General features: G+C 53.2%; 9 protein-coding genes across 9 annotated transcripts; 5 read left to right on the top strand and 4 right to left on the bottom strand.

Annotated features, from left to right (window-relative positions):
* Positions 1-374: 374 nt before the first annotated feature.
* Positions 375-1,340, top strand: A1O1_03535 (uncharacterized protein; the record flags this gene model as incomplete). The annotated part of the gene is made up of 1 exon (XM_007724438.1): positions 375-1,340. The coding sequence occupies one exon, from the start codon at positions 375-377 to the stop codon at positions 1,338-1,340; it is 966 nt and encodes a 321-aa protein (XP_007722628.1).
* A 316-nt stretch (positions 1,341-1,656) lies between these two features.
* On the bottom strand, positions 1,657-2,336 carry A1O1_03534 (alcohol dehydrogenase; the record flags this gene model as incomplete). The annotated part of the gene is made up of 1 exon (XM_007724437.1): positions 1,657-2,336. A coding segment is annotated over one exon (405 nt), but the record flags the coding sequence as incomplete, so codon positions are not given.
* A 423-nt stretch (positions 2,337-2,759) lies between these two features.
* A1O1_03533 (uncharacterized protein) lies at positions 2,760-5,093 on the top strand (the record flags this gene model as incomplete). Its single annotated transcript, XM_007724436.1, has 2 exons — positions 2,760-2,875; positions 3,014-5,093. The coding sequence occupies 2 exons, from the start codon at positions 2,760-2,762 to the stop codon at positions 5,091-5,093; spliced, it is 2,196 nt and encodes a 731-aa protein (XP_007722626.1).
* A 494-nt stretch (positions 5,094-5,587) lies between these two features.
* A1O1_03532 (uncharacterized protein) lies at positions 5,588-5,917 on the top strand (the record flags this gene model as incomplete). The annotated part of the gene is made up of 1 exon (XM_007724435.1): positions 5,588-5,917. One exon carries the CDS (start codon positions 5,588-5,590, stop codon positions 5,915-5,917), a length of 330 nt encoding a protein of 109 aa, XP_007722625.1.
* Positions 5,918-6,128: 211 nt separating this feature from the next.
* A1O1_03531 (uncharacterized protein) lies at positions 6,129-8,144 on the bottom strand (the record flags this gene model as incomplete). The annotated part of the gene is made up of 1 exon (XM_007724434.1): positions 6,129-8,144. The coding sequence occupies one exon, from the start codon at positions 8,142-8,144 to the stop codon at positions 6,129-6,131; it is 2,016 nt and encodes a 671-aa protein (XP_007722624.1).
* A 787-nt stretch (positions 8,145-8,931) lies between these two features.
* Positions 8,932-10,522, bottom strand: A1O1_03530 (alkanesulfonate monooxygenase; the record flags this gene model as incomplete). Its single annotated transcript, XM_007724433.1, has 3 exons — positions 8,932-9,455; positions 9,641-10,254; positions 10,440-10,522. 3 exons carry the CDS (start codon positions 10,520-10,522, stop codon positions 8,932-8,934), a joined length of 1,221 nt encoding a protein of 406 aa, XP_007722623.1.
* Positions 10,523-12,147: 1,625 nt separating this feature from the next.
* Positions 12,148-13,437, top strand: A1O1_03529 (uncharacterized protein; the record flags this gene model as incomplete). Its single annotated transcript, XM_007724432.1, has 1 exon — positions 12,148-13,437. The coding sequence occupies one exon, from the start codon at positions 12,148-12,150 to the stop codon at positions 13,435-13,437; it is 1,290 nt and encodes a 429-aa protein (XP_007722622.1).
* A 448-nt stretch (positions 13,438-13,885) lies between these two features.
* Positions 13,886-15,292, bottom strand: A1O1_03528 (3-carboxy-cis,cis-muconate cycloisomerase; the record flags this gene model as incomplete). The annotated part of the gene is made up of 1 exon (XM_007724431.1): positions 13,886-15,292. One exon carries the CDS (start codon positions 15,290-15,292, stop codon positions 13,886-13,888), a length of 1,407 nt encoding a protein of 468 aa, XP_007722621.1.
* Positions 15,293-16,359: 1,067 nt separating this feature from the next.
* On the top strand, positions 16,360-17,169 carry A1O1_03527 (glutathione S-transferase; the record flags this gene model as incomplete). Its single annotated transcript, XM_007724430.1, has 1 exon — positions 16,360-17,169. The coding sequence occupies one exon, from the start codon at positions 16,360-16,362 to the stop codon at positions 17,167-17,169; it is 810 nt and encodes a 269-aa protein (XP_007722620.1).
* Positions 17,170-17,722: the final 553 nt, after the last annotated feature.

Here is a 17,722-nt window from a genome sequence, read left to right as displayed (position 1 = left end):
GCCAATTTCGAGTTCGGACTCAAGTTCGGTGATTCTACGGTGTTCGCCGGATGGCCGGCACCCATGGCCGAAGTCAACGTCCGCTTCTGAACAAATCTGGTATCGTTGGACCCTTGTACCCTCGATCTGCAGATTAGCATATTTATTATCAGCAGCTTCAGCGACATCCCAACGAACCTCCTCGACCTCGCAAAAACTTCAACAGTTTTGTGCACAAACTCCCCAACAGGCTCTGGTGGCAGCGGCGCTACTGGCCCAGGGCCTCGTTGCATACTACAAAGCGACCACTGAGTCCAAGAATCCTAGTCACTACCTCGATCCAGCCTCGTGGCTTTTTCCGGCAATAATTTGGGTTTATTGGTCGCGATTATAACATGTCTTTTATTCTGACATATCGAAACCCCAAAGCCAAGTTGGCAAGGGCACGCCATCCCAGCAACGACACAAACAACCATGAAGAGCAACTTTCCAAATTTCGGTCACAGCAGGTACCACTCCTGAACTACGAGGACATCCCGGAATGGCACAGAGACAACCACTTTCTGCAATCTGGTTATCGCCCTGTGTCAAACTCCTGCCTTAGTTGCGCGCAGTCGCTAGGCTATTTACACAATGAGTCTCTCAACATCTACACTCACCTGATCCCGGCCATCTGTCTCATATTTGGCCATGCCATTGTGCATCAGGGCATCAACTCTTTCTATCCCGAGGCGTCAATGTTGGACCACATTGTATTCCACTGTAACGTGGGCGCTGCCATCGTCACCATGGCCCTTTCGTCCGCTTACCATACTCTGATGAACCACTCCATGCATGTTTCCCACCTGATGTTGAGAGTGGACTATGTTGGTATCCTCATCCTCATCGTGGGCAGCTTTTTCTCCGGGATATATGTTGCATTCTACTGTGAACCCACGATCCGTTGGTCATACTGGGCGATGATACTCAGTCTTAGCATTGCCACATCTGCGCTGGTCCTGCACCCGAAACTGCAGGGATTGAGTTATCGGCACCATCGCACATGGGCGTTTATTCTCACATCCCTCTCGGGACTTGCACCCATAGTCCATGGATTGCTATTATATGGCTGGAAGGAGATGTGGATAAGGTCAGGAATGCCTTATTTCTTTCTGGAAGGCCTGGTGTACGGGATCGGTGCCTTCTTCTTCGTCACTCGTATACCAGAGTCGATATGGCCGGGATCCTTCGACATTTGGTTCTCCTCGCACCAATTGTTCCATATCTTTGTGGTTTTGGCAAGCCTTGTGCACTTATACGGGGTCTGGGCGGCATTTGACTGGAACTACGAGAATCAGAGAGTCTGTCCGATAAATCACTAATGGACACCAGAAATAAAGCCGTACCCACGAGAGCGATTCCCAGGAGAGCCGAGTCGCGGTCGGCCACATCACCGGCGCACAGAGAAATTGATCTACTAAGATCAGGTACACGACAGACGGTGGCTTCCTATGGGTGTCATGCTTCTATAAACGATGGCCCTGACTGAATATTACCAAACCACGTTCACGACACACTGTCAAGATACGCGAACGGCCGAGGAATGTAACGCTCTTTGCAAGGTCCCCGACCTGATCAAAGAACTTCTATTGAAGGAATACGGATGTTGCCCAAGGGCTAGCGACTGTGCTCATGCCATCAGACGGTGAACTTTTGGAGATTTCCAGCAGCAGCCTCCTGTGCTAATTTGCGTGCTTCTTCCTCTCCGATCTCGTCGAAGATATCTTGGCCCCATCTTCCCGGGAAGTTGAATCTCTTATTTCTTTCGAGAGCGTTCGGTCTTTTCATCACTTCGTCGGGAAGAGTCACATCTTGAAAATTACTCCGGATCCTCTTCTCCGTCACACTCTTTGGCAGGGCAACAGTTCCACGCTGGACCGCAAAGCTCACAAGCAGTTGACCAGGGTCGAAACTCAGCGATTTTGCGATCTCGTGAACTTTTGGGTCATCAACCACCTTGTTCTCCTGTGGTGTTGTTGCAGGGGCCAATGTATTAGGTATAGGTCTACGTAATCGACGCCGATATCCTTCAGAGACTGGTCCAGTGCACCCTCGACATCCTTCGGATCATGCTTGGTGTTCCATAGCTTCGTCGTGATGAAGATATCCTTCCGGTCCACGCCACTCTTTTTTATGCCGTGGCCGACTTCGGTCTCATTCCGATAGATCGCGGCACAGTCGAGATGTCTATCTATACCCAGCCTTGAGCGCGATCTCCATAGCGTCCTCGACCTCGTGAGGAGCTGCCTGCCAGGTCCCAACCCGACGGCAGAAATCTTAGCACCAGTATTCAATGTGAAAGTTCCTATCAAGGGCCATGACTGTCGAGATCTAAAGGGTTCAAAATCTATACTTGACCAAGCCAATTGGTGAAGTGTGAAATGGTCTACTGGTTTTCTCGAAAGCGGTGGAAGAGAGTGCAATTCTTCCAGCAAACCCACTCTCTATGGCGAGACGATGAGGCACGTAATTACTTCGCTTGAAGACATGCCGACGATGTTCAACCGGTGAGGTCGGCCATTTACCCGATGCAGGGATGCCATCTCCTTTTTAGGCAAATGCTGTTTACCAAGTTGCCGACGGATCCGGCTCGGAAGAGATGGGGGGAAACGGCTTGATGAACACTTCCCCGCGGCCCAGGGGACCAACGAGCCGTCTTCCTTCCGATCAACGGCAACTCTTGTCACGTCGTCCATGATCCTACAGAGCCTTGTTGACTTGCAAGGCCACCGTCACAACCGATGGACTCTTCGAAGTCAACAGTGGTGCCGGCGAACGACGACCTGCCATTAGCCCCGCCAAAGAAACGGAAGTTGAAGCATCCACGCACTGCTCGAGCTTGTTTATTCTGCCGGAGGTGCGTTGCTGCATTTATTGTCGCCCAAGGCTTGCAAGGGTCTTTGCGCCGTATACCACGCAGAGAAATTTCCTTCCATTCCTTGCGAATATACCGGCCTCGAGATATTGGACCTCTGCGCTAATGTCTCTCTTCTAGACGTAAAGTCAGATGCACCGGTACGCAACCTTGCGACTACTGCCGCGCTGAAGGGGTACGATGCGAGTATGATGATGGTGTTGAAAGGGTTCGACCCGGGGCGCCAGCGAACTCGGCGTCACTGTCTCCTACAACGACAAGCCCGATAGTTCACCACAGTTCGGGATACCTCCCACGCACGGGAGACTACAGCGCTCTGACTCCTACGGGACATCAACCTCTCCAGCGCACAGTTCTCTCAACAGAGAGTGCGCCTCGATTGACGAGGAACATATCAACGGAGCCGCCTCAAACCTTTGCTGCAGGTCAACATATTGGCCCTACTGCCGGAGTGTCATTTCTCTACCATGTTTGGAATCGAAGTGAGATCAATGAAGGAGAAGTCTTGCCGGCGGCTCCATTGACCTGCTATGGAGACATGCCTCAGCCGGTAATCCGGCAAGACCAACCTTTCCCTACCCAAGAAGAGGCAACCGCACTTTTGGAACGATATTTTCGATTTGCAACACCCACGTATCGCTTCCTCCATCAGCCCACCCTCGAACGATGGATGTCACAAATGATCGCTGGCGCTCGTTTGCCGGTGGCGGAAGCTGCATGCGCTTTGATCGTATGTGCACAGTCGCTACTGTACTCAGCCGATGGTGATAGATACAAGGATGGTGGTGACGAGGAGTTGGTCCGAAGCAGATTCTACTTTGAAAAGGCCAAGTCCCTGCTCAACCAGGAACCTGGACCAGCCACGGTTGTCAGCGTACAGGCTCGACTTGCAATGTGCTTATACCTCCTGAGTTCTTTCCGCATCAACGAATCCCGCTTCTGTTTCAGTCTGGCCTGCACAATCTTGACATCCATTGGGCTGCATAGAAAGACTTTGGCGGCGCACAAGCTCGACCTGGTCACCTTGGAGTCACGTAAGCGAACGTTCTGGTGTGCTTATGTGCTGGATGATTATTTGAGCGTCATGCTCGGCCGACCACGCACCCTCCGCGATGAAGAGATCGACCAGCCATACCCTCGGAACATTGACGATCAAGATCTCCTATCGTCCGAGTCCCCGGAGGAATTGCCCCAACATGGGAACCTTGAGGGCTTTATTGCTCATGCGAATCTGGCCAAATTGATGGCGCGAAATAGCGACCTGCTCTACCCACTCCAGCCTTTGTCCGAGGATCAGGTGTATGAACGGACGGTGCTGATGCTGGAGGCTCTGTACAGCTGGAGGGATGGTCTACCTGACTTCCTCAAACCTCGGGAGAAGACGCTGGTAGGTCAACGTACATTTGAGCGACAAAACACCATTCTGAAGCTGGCATATGCTCACTTGCGTATCCTGGTCACCCGACGTTGCTTGTTGATGGATTTCAGCCGGCTGGGTCGCAGTTCGCCAACGAGCGAGGATGACAGAGCGCTCAAGCCGATCCAGGAATGTGCGAGCGCCATCTGTGCCATCCTCGATACGATTTACCAACTTAGTCATAGAGGATCGATGTATCAAGCATTCTGGTTCACTCATTATGTTGCGCTCGTGGCCCTCTCAACCTTGTATGTCTTCATGATCCAGAATAGCCGCTCTTCGATCCCGCAAGGCCTGTTTCCTGACATCGACTCCTGTTTTGACAAAGCAAAATACTGTCAGGCGCAGCTGGCTGCTCTGTCGCCGAATGGAAGCCAGGCGCGTCGGCATTATATTCTTCTCGACCGTCTCCGAAAGCGGGCAGAAAAGGACGCCGGTCGGTTGCAGCGAGACGGACACGGTCCTGCTAGCATGGCACCTCCACCTCTGGCAACCAGTATCTACGAGCAAACACCAGCAGTCTCTTCGGCCATGGCCGATCCCGAGAGGCCGACAAGATACTCAGAACAGACAGACGAATCAATCGGCCGTCCTTTGCATGGGCTTGACCAGTGGGCAACGACCAACCCTGAAGTCCCTGGTCGGGATATGAACGGTACAATGGGACAGTTCACTCCGCTGAAGGATGACTACATGTCACAAAATCTGCTTGGTTGGGGATGGGAGAACCTTGATACTGTCGGGTTCCCGGGCGAAGAAGACATCTTTGGTTTCCAAGCTTGAGTGCCGGCAGACCTTTAATGGTCGGCGTATGATGTGCCTGAGCAGTAATGACGTCTTCCGTCGGCTCACGGAAACATGTCGGACGGAACGAGGAGCATCCTCACATATTGTCATACATCCGTCTTTCCAGCAGATGGCTGCTGTGTTGCAAAGTCCAAGTTCATGACGGAACAACTTGTCTGCAATGCCGCGCAACAGACAGGAATGCAGACGCGTTCTTCGTATGGGCCAGAACGTCGCGGATACTCGGTACGGCATCTGTAATGATACGGGAGCGATCCCGCTGTTGTTGCGGTCCGCCGTGACGATCGGGCGTTGCCTGCTCTGGACGAGTCGCCGCGCTGGCTGCCGGTTGATACGGTGGCGAGAGTGGTCACCGATCTCTGGCTGTCGTTGTCGTCTGGGGCCTCTAGTGAGTGGCAAGACAGGGCCAGAGTTAGAGTCAGACGCAGGTCGAGATCTTCAATGTTCTCAACCCTCGTGTCTTCCACTGGATGCGTGATCTCCTACCAGCTCTTCGTGCGGCGGGTCTGCCAAAGTTTAAAGAGGTCGGTCAGAGAGAATGGATCCGAAGATTGCGCGATTCGAATCCAGATCCCGAAGCTAATCTGACCGTCAAACTCGTCGAGTTCTTCACGAGCAAATATGACACTGAAGTGACGATGCGGAGGAATTTGGACTATGTCACCTCTGCGGCGGTGGAGTTGTCCCCAGTATTGGCGACTGTTCCAGACTGGTCGACTGAGTTGGTGGAGAAGTTTGTGGATAACTTCCTCAAGACGAGCTGGGCTACAAAATGCCGGGGAGTGGTGGAAACTCACTGATGGCCTTGCTGGAGACGGGATAAGCCAAGCCGAGGCGGACTGAGTCAAGATATGACGGGACAGGTCAGGGATAGGATTTTTGGCGCATGAGCGGCTCATTTCAGATGCCGCGGTGTCCTTTGACCATCCGACGAACCGGTCTCGCATTGTCAGTGCAGCATGCAAGGGTCAGCCAGACTGATAGGTTGATGAAAAGGACATGTGAGAGTACTCAGTCTTCCATTAGCAAGTCGAAGGGATTAGCGCGTCGTGTTGACGGTGTCGCTGCATTGGATTCCTGTCCAAATTTCCTCTTTTTCTTCTTCGGTTTGGCCGTGACCCAGTCCTGATCTATGTCACCGGCTTCGTGGAACCTGGGTACATGATCCGAGCCGAGACCCTCGTCTGTTTGTGATGAAGGGCTCTGTTCTGTTTCGTCCAGAAAACCGGTTATGCCCTTCAGCTGTGTAATGGCATAGTTCCGAGTTTCCAGGTCCAACTGTCTAATCTGGCGACGAAGATGAGGAACGTCCAGGAAGAGCGCTTCGATGTTCGGCATCAGCTCGAATCTCTCATACAGTTGATCCATGGGTTCGGCAAGATCGTCATCCCACCCCGGCGAGAGGCTATGATCCTCTGAGACAGCAGGACTGCCTTGATCGTAGAAGGGTGTTCCTGACGTCTGTTTTCGGTGGTCTAGAACGTACCTCATGATTTGTTTGAGCATGCGACACGAATATAGGACAGCATGGGCGTTGGCGAGAAGATGGATCTCATCCCATGAAACAGGAATTTTCGACGAAGCTGTCAGGCCCAAGAGATGTAGCGTCTGTGAGAGTGTAGGGACATTTTTACCTGCGTCAACCTTCTGCTGGTAGATGATGCGGATTGCTAGAATGTACCAGCTCAGAATGGACTTGTTGTCTGTCGAAGACGAGACGCAGTTTTGCAGGAGCCCGAGCGTTTCCCTGACCCGATCATGATTCTTGGCTATACTTAAGGCTGTGACTTTCGTTGCAGCAATCCTTTGTCCCTTCCTGGCATATTCGGTCACGATTTGAGACTTCGTAACCCCTTCCGTCTTCGCATTGACGGTCGCGAGCAACGAGTATGCCAGTTGTCGTATCTCCACGCCGTACGACCAGGATGAGTCCCGTGAAGGATCCTCGACCAGTGGAGTCAGGTAGATATGCGGCGTGTCTGCGATATCCACTATCAACTCGGCGGTTCGCGGGTCGATGCAGGTCGCATTCAAGGCTGCAGGGGACACGCGAACTGGCCCAGCAGCAGCTGGAGAAGCGAGGTATTGTTCTGCAAAGAGTGCATATTCGGCACGATACTTCTCCAATCGGGAATCGTCCCGCGCTCGCTCTCTGACCATAGATACAGACAGGCTGTGGTCGATGGACCTCTCGAACCCGAACCTGAGGAGGGAAGTCACGTCCAGCCTTTCCGCCATATGGCTCGGATTTAGCGCCAATGCAGTGACGATGGTCTCTTTCGGTGAAGTCGGCGTCGGCGTCACCACTATCGACTGTTTCTCGATAGATTGTAAGAGAACGATACGTCCTTCAGAGCCCAGATCGTGGACTGCCAGGTCGGAGTCGTTGGTGAGGATCGCGGCGCCGGATTCCTTTGCAGCGAGGGCGCAAAACAGGTCCGCCTCGCCGGGGACGAGCTGGACTTTATCACCCCATTGAGGACTCCCTCGTAGAGACTCAATGACACTTGCCACCATGAACGGCGGCGCTGGTAGACTCGCCTTCCTCGTCGCCATGACTGATGTGTTCCATAGCGCTTTGTCGAGATCGACATGTTGATGTTGCAGTAGTCGAGAACTCACGATGGGGAAGGATTCCGGGTGCGCTTTTCGGTAGGCGTCGAGCTGCTGTCGAAGCCGTTCCATGCGGGTGAGTCGGGTGTCCCGCTTCGCCTGAGGTAGCCCGCCGTCGAAGAATATGTTTTCAATCTCCAGGCCATGGCTGGTGAGTTGGTCCAGGAAACGGTGAGAGGCTTGGTTGATCTCCTCGTACGTCGGCACCGGTACGGCCGCTGCTGTGCTTGTGGACGAGCCAACCGTCTTGTAGGCTAGTAGTTTGTTGTATACATAGTAGACGATTGACGGACCGTCGAGGATCAGGGAGTGTATGTTAGTAGCATCATGTGGCGGGCTTGTTTGTACAGTCTTGCCTAGGATGACTCGCTCCATATAAGGCTGGAGGTCCTGCGACAGGCGTGGGATTCCCATGACTGCAGACCAAACATGGCATGTCTGCAACAGCACATTCGACTCACTCTAGAAATTCTCTAGGTCCATCAATGTCCACAGGCAGCGAGCGTTTCAGTTACAAACTAATCGACGTCGATGTCGCGAGGGAGAATTGCTCCTTTTTCTACGGCGGATCTTTACATACTTGCGCGTCTGGTCTCAAGGCTTCGCTGGTCAACCCTAACCCTGAACCCCTTTTCTTGATGATCAAGATTGAAGAGGCAGGCGGCTGAGAGGCTGTGGCGGTTGAGTGAGGACATTGCTGGACAGAAATCTGATTTGAACAACTTGAGCCGGCTGTGATGGCGTTAGAATTAGAGCTTTTATTCTGATTTCTACAACCCTTTCGCGTGGAGATGGTAGTCTTGGACGTACGAAGCATATCCGCCCAGGTTCAGTCATCTGGCTGGACAGACAGACAGACAGACAGACAGGATATGCGGTTCAAGCCGGGTCTTTCTGTCCTGTTAGTCTTGAACGGAATGAACTCCCTTAGTATCCCCAAATATGGACACCCGGGGTGTCCATCTCTTCCTCGAGAGTTGAGTGGCTCTTTGGGAAAGGAGCTCCTTCTCAAGTAAAACTTTTCGAGGCTGTTACCGAAGTAAAAGACGTTTCTTTCTTTCACGAGGCAATCATTCAATCATACCTACTTTTGTTTCTCTGTCCCGATATTGAATATATCGAACCCTCAATCCTGATTTCTCATATCTCTCCTCGCCGGTCTCCCTATCTCAACTCCCGGGATCCGAAAAATGAAGACTTTTCAAGTAGTCTTGTTTCCCCTACTCCGATAAACATCGCCAGTCAACTTAATCTCAAACTCGACGTCCCTCCCCCGTCCCTCGGCCTCCAACTTCCTCACCAGCGGCAACACCTCGTTGCCAAACTTCTCGATCTCTTCATCGTAATGCAGAAACGCCGTCAACAAAATACTCACGCCTAGACTCTTCAACAGCAGGATGCGGTCGGCGATCTGCTGCGGCGTGCCGATCAGTTTGGTCTTGAATCCGTCGTTGTACTGCACCAGATCCTCGAACTTGCTGTCGGCCCACATGCCGGTCTTGTCGGCGGTCGCGGCGCCGGCGTTGTTGTGCACCTGATTGCTGAAGGCCAGGACGGCTTCTTTGTCGGCTTTGCCCTGGATCTCCTGGAGGACTTGGATGGCTTCGGCCTCGGTGGGTCGCGAGATGACGAACGCGTTGAGCGCGAATTTGACTTGGTCGGCTCGGTTTTCGCGGGCTGCGCGGGCTTTGACGTCGGCGATTTGGGTTTGGAAACCTTCGAGAGCTGAAACGAGAAAAAGAAGATTGTTAAAGACCAAACCAGACCAGACCAGACGAGACCCAGGGAAAGGGAGAGTGTGAAGAAAAGGAGAAAGACGGACAGGGAGGGAGAGGCAGTGGCAGAGGCAGAGAAGAAGAAGACAAGAGACAGCAGGAAAGAAAAACAAAGGAAAGGGGACGACAACTCACTATTCCCATTCATGAAATAATAATCCGACACCGTCGCCGCATTCTCTCTCGCATCGATCGAATTCCCGCCCTGGAAAATCTCCGGATGCGGTCTGCCCTCCCACTTCAACGGCTTCGGCTGCAAATTATAGTCGTGGAACTGGTAGAAGTCGCCGTGAAACGAGAATTTGTCCTGCGTCCAGATACCCTTCAGACAGGCAATAAACTCGCGCGACCGCCGGTACCGTTCGCCATGGTCGAGCCACCACTGACCAATGCTGGTGAACTCGGCCTTGAACCAGCCCGATACCACGTTGACCGCGACCCGGCCGTCCGTGTAGTTGTCGATGCTGGCGATCTGTTTGGCCGCGACGGCCGGGTTCCAGGGGCCCGGCAACAGCGCGACGATCAGCTTCAGGGTCTTGGTCTGGTGCAGCAGCGCCTGCGAGAACGTGACGGGCTCGTGCTGTGACTCGGCCCCGTAGCCGGCCATGAAGCGGATCTGGGACAGCGCGTATTCGAAGCCCACCTTCTCCGCGGTCTGGGCGTATTGGACGTTGGACGGGAGATCCCAGTTCGTGCGTTGTGGGATCTTGGAGATCACTAGACCGCCCGAGACGTTGGGGACCCAGTATCTGTTTTGTAGGGGGGTTGGTGGTTAGGATGAGGATCATCATGTAAGTACTGGAGTTGGGGTTGGGGGATTGAGAAGCGTAAAAACAGTGACAATAACAATGGACTGGGGTTGGAGTTTTGAGAAGTAATAGCTACGAAAAGGGACGATGAATGAATGATTGATTGAATGAATGAATGGTCTTACGCGAACTTGATCCGGTTTGGGTCTGCGTTGATGTCGCTGGCGAAGGAGGAGCCATTGCTCTGAAGGCCGGCGTTGGTTGACATGATGATATTGATATTGATATTGATGATGTTGATATTGATGGTCGAGGAGTGTGCGTCTCTCTATCGGAGCTGGAGCGGACTCGTTGAGACCAGATGCTTCCCAAAAGACAAGCTCTCGAGCACACTCGATGAGAATGGAGTGATCGTTGTTTGGGTGTGTTAAGATAGAGGATGTCGTTCACTTCTGTAGCCGCAACAAGTACTGTCACAGGATCAATGTCAATAGCTTCCTTTCACAGCATTCCCCGACAATAATCAAATGATAAAGACACAGTTCTGGATCTCCGGCCTCTTTCAGCATGGACCTGGACCATTGGCATCATCTTTGCGAAGAAAGAGCCCCCCTCCAAATCTTCGAAATACTAGTACTGTCTGTAGCATGTCTACATCCGAACCCCGCCTCTGGCCCGGCGAGGAACTGGCTCTATCCTGGCGCCCGATCAGCAGTGGTAGGTAGTATGGAGAATATGGTTTCCTGAGTCGACTGATTGCCCAGACAAACACTCCCCTGTGTGCGTGTCAACCCGATTAATTGGCTGGGAATCGCAAGAGTCTCAGGGGAACAAGTCTGGGTCCAAGAGGGCTGAGCGTTGACGACATACGCTGGAGAAATGGCGTCGTCGGCGGAGGTTGTTAGTGGTGGGATGGGATGGGAGACGATCGATACAGATCCGAAATCCGGAGAATTCCATGACAGCCCTGGAAACACTGCAAGTCTGCAACTGGAACAGCTCTCTCTGTACGTACTGTGGTGGTACTGTAAGTTCATGTCAAACTGACCTCGGTCTGGGATCCATAGAAGCTCGTCATCTCAATGACACCAGATGATTGGTTGATGGCAGACATCACCTCATCTCATCTCATGCCATGGTTTTGTTTCTCCCATGATCTTGATCTTGATCTTGCACCGCCTACCAATACCATCCCAGAGTACTGACTGATTCGACCTCGCCGACATCGTAACTCACAATCGTGAGCTGGTGAGACTGTGGGTTTTGGGGGGTTGCGTGTGGACACCGACAACCGGTCTCCAGAAAAAAGCTGAGACTTGTTGTGGCCCTGCTGGTCACGGCTTCTGGTCTTTCTTTGTATGACAAGAACTCGTGGCAGATGACGCCTTCTGGGCTCGAGATGATGAGCGAGCGGATGTCTATTATCCTCTTGTCGGCGACAAACCACCGTACACGGCATTCGTGGGTCGTTATTGGCCTGTCCCAAAGCACGTCAAACAGCCCGACCATATCGTTTGCGATCGGATCATTGAGTGAGGAGCAAGTTACACGCCAGAGTCGATTGTGTTAGGCCATGGCTGGAACAAAAGGAAGTCATAAGTACCGAAATACTCCCTAGTCTTCCTTTCCAAGCGGATTCCAAGACAGCCACATCCATCTCCATCTCCATCTTGGTTGCTGTCCCCATCTTTGTCCACCGTCGTGTGGTCCGTTGACACCTTCAGGCCTGAGCAGGTAGGGCAGATATATATTGATCCTGATAATACCTCAGATAGAGCACACCCCCAGACCCTTGGGGGCAGTTCTCGTATCCGTATTTTCATCCATCCATCTCAGCATCCTTACTCATTTATCATCTTGACTCTATCCTGTCTTAGTGCTCACTACATCACCATGTCCTCAGCAACCGTCCCTGGGACAGTATCAGACGAATCAGTCCACACCAAATTCCAAGAAGCTGGTCTCCCCAATACCCCTGAAGCATGGCTCGCCCGAGCCCAACAAGTCTCCGACATTCTCTCACTGGACGCAGCGAAGCGCGATTTTGAAGGCAAAACTCCGACTGCCGAAGTCCAACTGCTCAAATCGTCCGGACTGACCAAGCTGCTGGGTCCCCGCGAATATAGAGGCGGCGGTCAAGACTGGTCGATCGCCTACAAGGCGATACGCATCGTAGCCCGCGGCGACGGCTCGATTGGGATGCTGTTAGCATACCACCTGGTCTGGTTCTACACCGTGAAGATTGTCGGCACCCAGGAACAGGCGCAGCGGATCCAGAAACATGTTCTGGAAAAGAACTGGTTTCTAGGTGGTGCAGTGAATCCGCGTAGTGCGGATCTCAAAGTCGTCGAGGACGGTCATGGCAACCTTGTGTTCAGTGGATTCAAGTTTTTCAATACCGGGGGTGTCGTTTCTGACGCCACCATTCTAGAAGGTGTGCTCCAAGGAAGGGAAACGGACAACCACATCTTTACTATCGTGCCGACTCGGCAGCCCGGCATCCAATTTAGCCACGACTGGGACAACATCGGCATGCGGCTGAGCGAGTCCGGGAGCGTCAAGATCGACAAGGTTCAAGTTCCCTGGACAGACGCTTTCGGCTGGGACAGCCAGACGAAACAGCCCATCGCAGAGATCCTCAAAGTCCCATTCGCTTCGTCGTTGCTGCCTACCATCCAACTGGTCTTTTCCAACTTCTACCTCGGTATCGCTCTAGGGGCGCTCGATGAGGCCAAGAAGTGGACGACTACCAAGACCCGTGCGTGGCCGTATGGCGGCGAGAACAAGGAAAAGGCGACAGACGAACATTACATTCTGGCCAAGTATGGACAGTTCCATGCCGAGTTGAGGGCCGCCGAGGCGTTGGCCGATCGAGCCGGAGAGCAGATTCGCGACCTGTTTGCTGACCACGGCGAGAAAAGAGATGTCAGTGCGCGTAGGAGGGGTGAGGTTGCCGAATGGGTGGCCAGTGTTAAGGTCGTGACGACGCATACGGGGCTGCGTGTCGCGAATGGCGTTTTTGAAGTCACTGGAGCGAGCTCGACGAGCAGGAAAGTCGGCTTGGATCGGTTCTGGAGAGATCTGAGAGTTCATACCCTGCATGACCCGGTCGCGTATAAGGAGCGAGAGCTTGGGAGGTTCTTTTTGTTGGATGAGGTGCCGGAACCGACGTGGTACACTTAGGTGGTATTGTCAGACAACAGACTGACCTACTAGACTTTGTTAGATCTGGTCAATATGAGTATTCGCGCACACACACCTTGGCCTAAGAGAAGCCTCGTCGTATTTGATGAAATGACGCCTGCGCAGGGATGGCACTGTGTATATCCGGGTGGTAGACAATGCCGTCTGGGCGTTTTTGGCCCAGCACCAATAGAGGATGGAAGGGCTGTACTCCTGAAGATATCAACAAGGAGCGATAGCCTTGCGTTGGATGCACGGTGCCCGCCCGGCTTGCTGTTCCACTCAAGAGAATTGCCAGAATACGTCCGTCTCCGCTGGATTCGTGAATGGCATGTGTTGTGTCGTCTGGGTATCATCGCATTCTCCTTACCTCTCCGGATATATGATGATGTCCGAATTTGCAAACACAATCCCTGGTTTGTCAAGAACTCTGCTTCTCCAGCGTCTTTTATACCAAGCTCGGCGTCCTTTCCGGTTGAGGCTCGCTTGAGATCTTCAGTACCTTATCCACCATCACCTCACTGTAACCCAGGTAGTTCGCCGGGTCACATAACTTGGCCAACTCATCTCGACTCAACTCCTTACTGATCGCGTCATCCTCACACAGTAGATCGAGCAGCGGCCGGTCTTCCTGCTGCGCTCGGTGACAAAAATCATAAACCACGTCGTGCGCATGTTGTCGACCCAACGTCTTGGCTAGACCCATCATGACAGCCTCGGAGACGATGGCGCCCTTGGAGAGGGTGAGATTCTTCGCCATGGCCGATTCATGCACTTCAAGTCCGGAGACCAGCTCGGCGGTGTGTTTAAGCGTGGCATGCGTCAATGTGGACAGCTGTGGCAGCACGATCCATTCGATCTCCCACGGTCCCGTGCTGCGCTCGTGGTCCTCCACCATTGCCTCGAACAGACTCGTGCTGAGTTGTCTCACCGTTCCCGCCATGGCGGTAATGTATGCACACGAGATCGGGTTGCGCTTCTGTGGCATCGTGCTGCTCGAGCCTCGGTGCGGGACGTATGGTTCCGATAGCTCGCCGACCTCTGTCTGCATCATGAGCTTGACATCGAGGGCGAACTTGGCACACGTGCTTGTCAACATGGCGCACAGTGTCCCGAATTCGGCGATCCGGTCACGTTCTGTGTGCCATGCAATCTCGGGCACTTTGAGGTTGAGATCTTTGGCCAGCTCCCGCTGGCATTCGAGGCCTAGCAGCGGATGGTCGTCAGAAGGTGGTAGTGTCGCCAGTGTTCCTGCAGCCCCGGAAAACTCGAGCACGGTCAGCCGCCTTTCGACGTCTTTTAATCGGTCATGATGGCGCAGGAATGTGGCCAGCAGCCGTGCCATCTTGAAGCCAAACGATATGGGAACCGCCTGTTGCAGGTTCGAGCGAGCTGCCATGGGCGTAGTCTTGTGCTTCTCCGCCAACGCCGTCAGTCCAACGACGATAGCATCGAGACTTTTTTCGAATAGGCCCAAGGTATCCCAAAGCTGGATCACCGTCGCTGTGTCCGTGACATCCTGTGTCGTGGCGCCCCAGTGAGCCCATTCGCCCAAGCCCGGCTCAATACTGTTAACATAGCGCACCAGCTGCTGCACCACCCCCAGAACCGGGTAGCCTATGACTTCGGTCGACCTGCGCAGTTCCTCGAAGTCTATGAGGTGGACGTCGATACAGAACTTGATGATCTCGTCGGCCGCCCGTTGCGGGATGATTCCCAGCCGAGCCTGGGCCTTGGCCAACGCCCCTTCGAATGCCAGGTAACACTGGGTCCGCGTGCTGTCCGACCAGATTGCAGCGGACTCGCGCGTTGACAAGATATTCCCGAAAATGAGTGAGTCTTGGACCGATGTCATGGCGCTGTAAACTTGTTGAGGCCAGCCAGTTCACAGTTCAGCGCATACACTGCAGTATATCAGCTGTCTCCTCGTCCGACTTTTTGGCCTTCTCATAAATCTGTGTCTAGTATGTTTCTTGCACTTTGCGGTTAGAACTCGACCCAGGTCCCCAGGTGGCGATCCGGATCTGACAAGCGGAGGAAGAGGTCAGCCCTACTCTACTACTATTGTTAGCTAGCACAGATATACAGGTACACAGTAGACATCATCAGACATGAGTCCCCCGCGGCGGTCTCGGTCACCTGCTGACAGGCGTGCCAGGGTTGCAGACCAGGTACCGTGCCCGTGAATTAAGGCATGTTCTTCCAATCATGACGAATAGAGTGGTTGGTGCCACAGGTGCGAGATGTTCGGGCCAATGGCGGCCATGAGATGTCAGCCACAAATCGGCCATTGACTGAAGCGTCGATTGTACCGCCGATAGTCCCTGCCACTGGACTCGGGTCATTTCTGACTGGAGGAGGCCTCACCACCCTGTCTGAAGGGAGGTACTTCCCGCACCGTGTCATCTCAACGGGCAAAATAAATGGACCGTTGGCGATGGAGGAATGAAGAGAGTCAGGAGAGTCAATCGTGGAGATGGAGAAGAGAGATTCGAGCGCAGTCGGTCGCTTTCTCTCGGGAGCGAATCGGCGGCCGGACCCGAAACGGACATGAGCTGCTCCACTGCTAACAATATCACGTGTTGGCGTCTGCTCGGTATAAAGGCGGCAGTGAGCTACGATACCAGACAAGCTACATTCATTCATCGATCCCATTTGTTGACTGATTCCTCGTCTCATCTCTTCTCTGTGAACCCGGACACACAAAGGTCGGAGGATCGAATGAGGCATTGTACCACCCTCGCATCCCGGATAGTAGGACACATCTCCCCCATTCAACAATCAGCTCGACAGTTTGCGACCAAGCAGCTCTCCACCCGATCATCTTTCCTTGTAACCCCAACCACGTCCATCTCCCCACACCACTGCTATCACCAGCACCGTCACCACCACCAGCAGTATCCTCGCTCCCAACTCACCAATATGTCTACATCCACCCGCTCAAGCAAACGCCAGAAGACCGAGACCGACGACAAACCTTTCCGTCTGGTCTACTGGCCCGGCATTCCCGGCCGCGGCGAGCACATCCGACTGGCCTTCGAAGCCACAGGCACGCCGTACACCGATGTATCGAACCAGACCGAGGAGGGGGTCGGAGCCGTGATCAAGCAGGTCAGCGAAGACAACACGGGCGACGAAAGCAACCCACCACCGCTGGCCCCACCGATCCTCCAGCACGGGGACGACATCACCATTTCCCAAACACCCAACATCCTCTTGTATCTCGGTCCCAAGCTCGGGTTGGTGCCAGACCCGAAAGACGATCCCGTGGGACTGTATCATGTCAATGCACTAACATTGACCGCACTGGATGGCCTGTCCAATGAACCCCACGACGTCCACCATCCCATTGCCACCACCTTGTATTACGAGGACCAGAAACCCGAAGCTCTGAAAAAGGCAAAGGACTATCGGGAGAACCGTCTCCCCAAGTTCTTGGGCTATTTCGAACGCGTGCTCTCCGGCAAGGCGAGCGGTGGCGGCGAGTACCTATACGGCGGCAAGCTCACTTATGCCGATCTCGTCCTGTTCCAGACCCTTGACGGCGTCAGTTTCGCCTTTCCAAACTGTATCAGCAAACTCCGGAAGAGCGGCAAATACGACAAGGTCTGGGCCTTGTATGAGCGTGTCAAGGGGCTAGAGCCGATCAAGGCGTATCTCGCCAGTGACCGACGCTTGAAGTACAGTATGGGCATCTATCGTCATTATCCGGAATTGGACGACCAAGAATGAGCCAGACGTCGTAGGAGTGACTAGCAAGTTCGGGGAGCTGGGGACACGACAGACGAAAAACAGAAATAAGACAGTCCTAGACCAGGAGCAAAGTACAGTCGAGGTGAATATGGTGAAAAGAAAATCAAGAAAAGAAAATGGCGGAAAAAGAGTGTAGCTTGAATGGAAAGCTTCGCTCCCTTATTCAACACCCTGTGTCTTGCCGAGGGCCTCTCCTAGAAGAGTAATCAAAAAAAGGGAGGGTCGTTGAAGACAGACACCAACAACGAATTTCAACACCACTTGCACAGGGATTACTGATCAGATGGCAGGTCATTCTATCAGAAATAGAAATAGATGCCCCTGACCAGTATACTTCACAGGTATTCTTCTGTTCTCCGTCTTTTCATCCATCGAACAGGTGCCACCAAGGTAGGAAGTTGACAAAAAGCAAATAAGCCTGTCAAGACATGTAGCCAAAAGGAATGCTTGCAATATGTGAGTGGTTCGCTTCCCGATAAGAATCTCTTGGGAAAGGTGCAGGATACTTCTGTATGGGCAACGCGTTCGTACA

The sequence above is a fragment of the Capronia coronata genome (genome assembly GCF_000585585.1).
Source record: "Capronia coronata CBS 617.96 chromosome Unknown acBCG-supercont1.3, whole genome shotgun sequence".
Taxonomy (NCBI): Eukaryota; Fungi; Ascomycota; class Eurotiomycetes; order Chaetothyriales; family Herpotrichiellaceae; genus Capronia; species Capronia coronata.
Note: the sequence above shows the minus strand (reverse complement) of the source record. Positions and strands in the feature narration are given on the sequence as shown.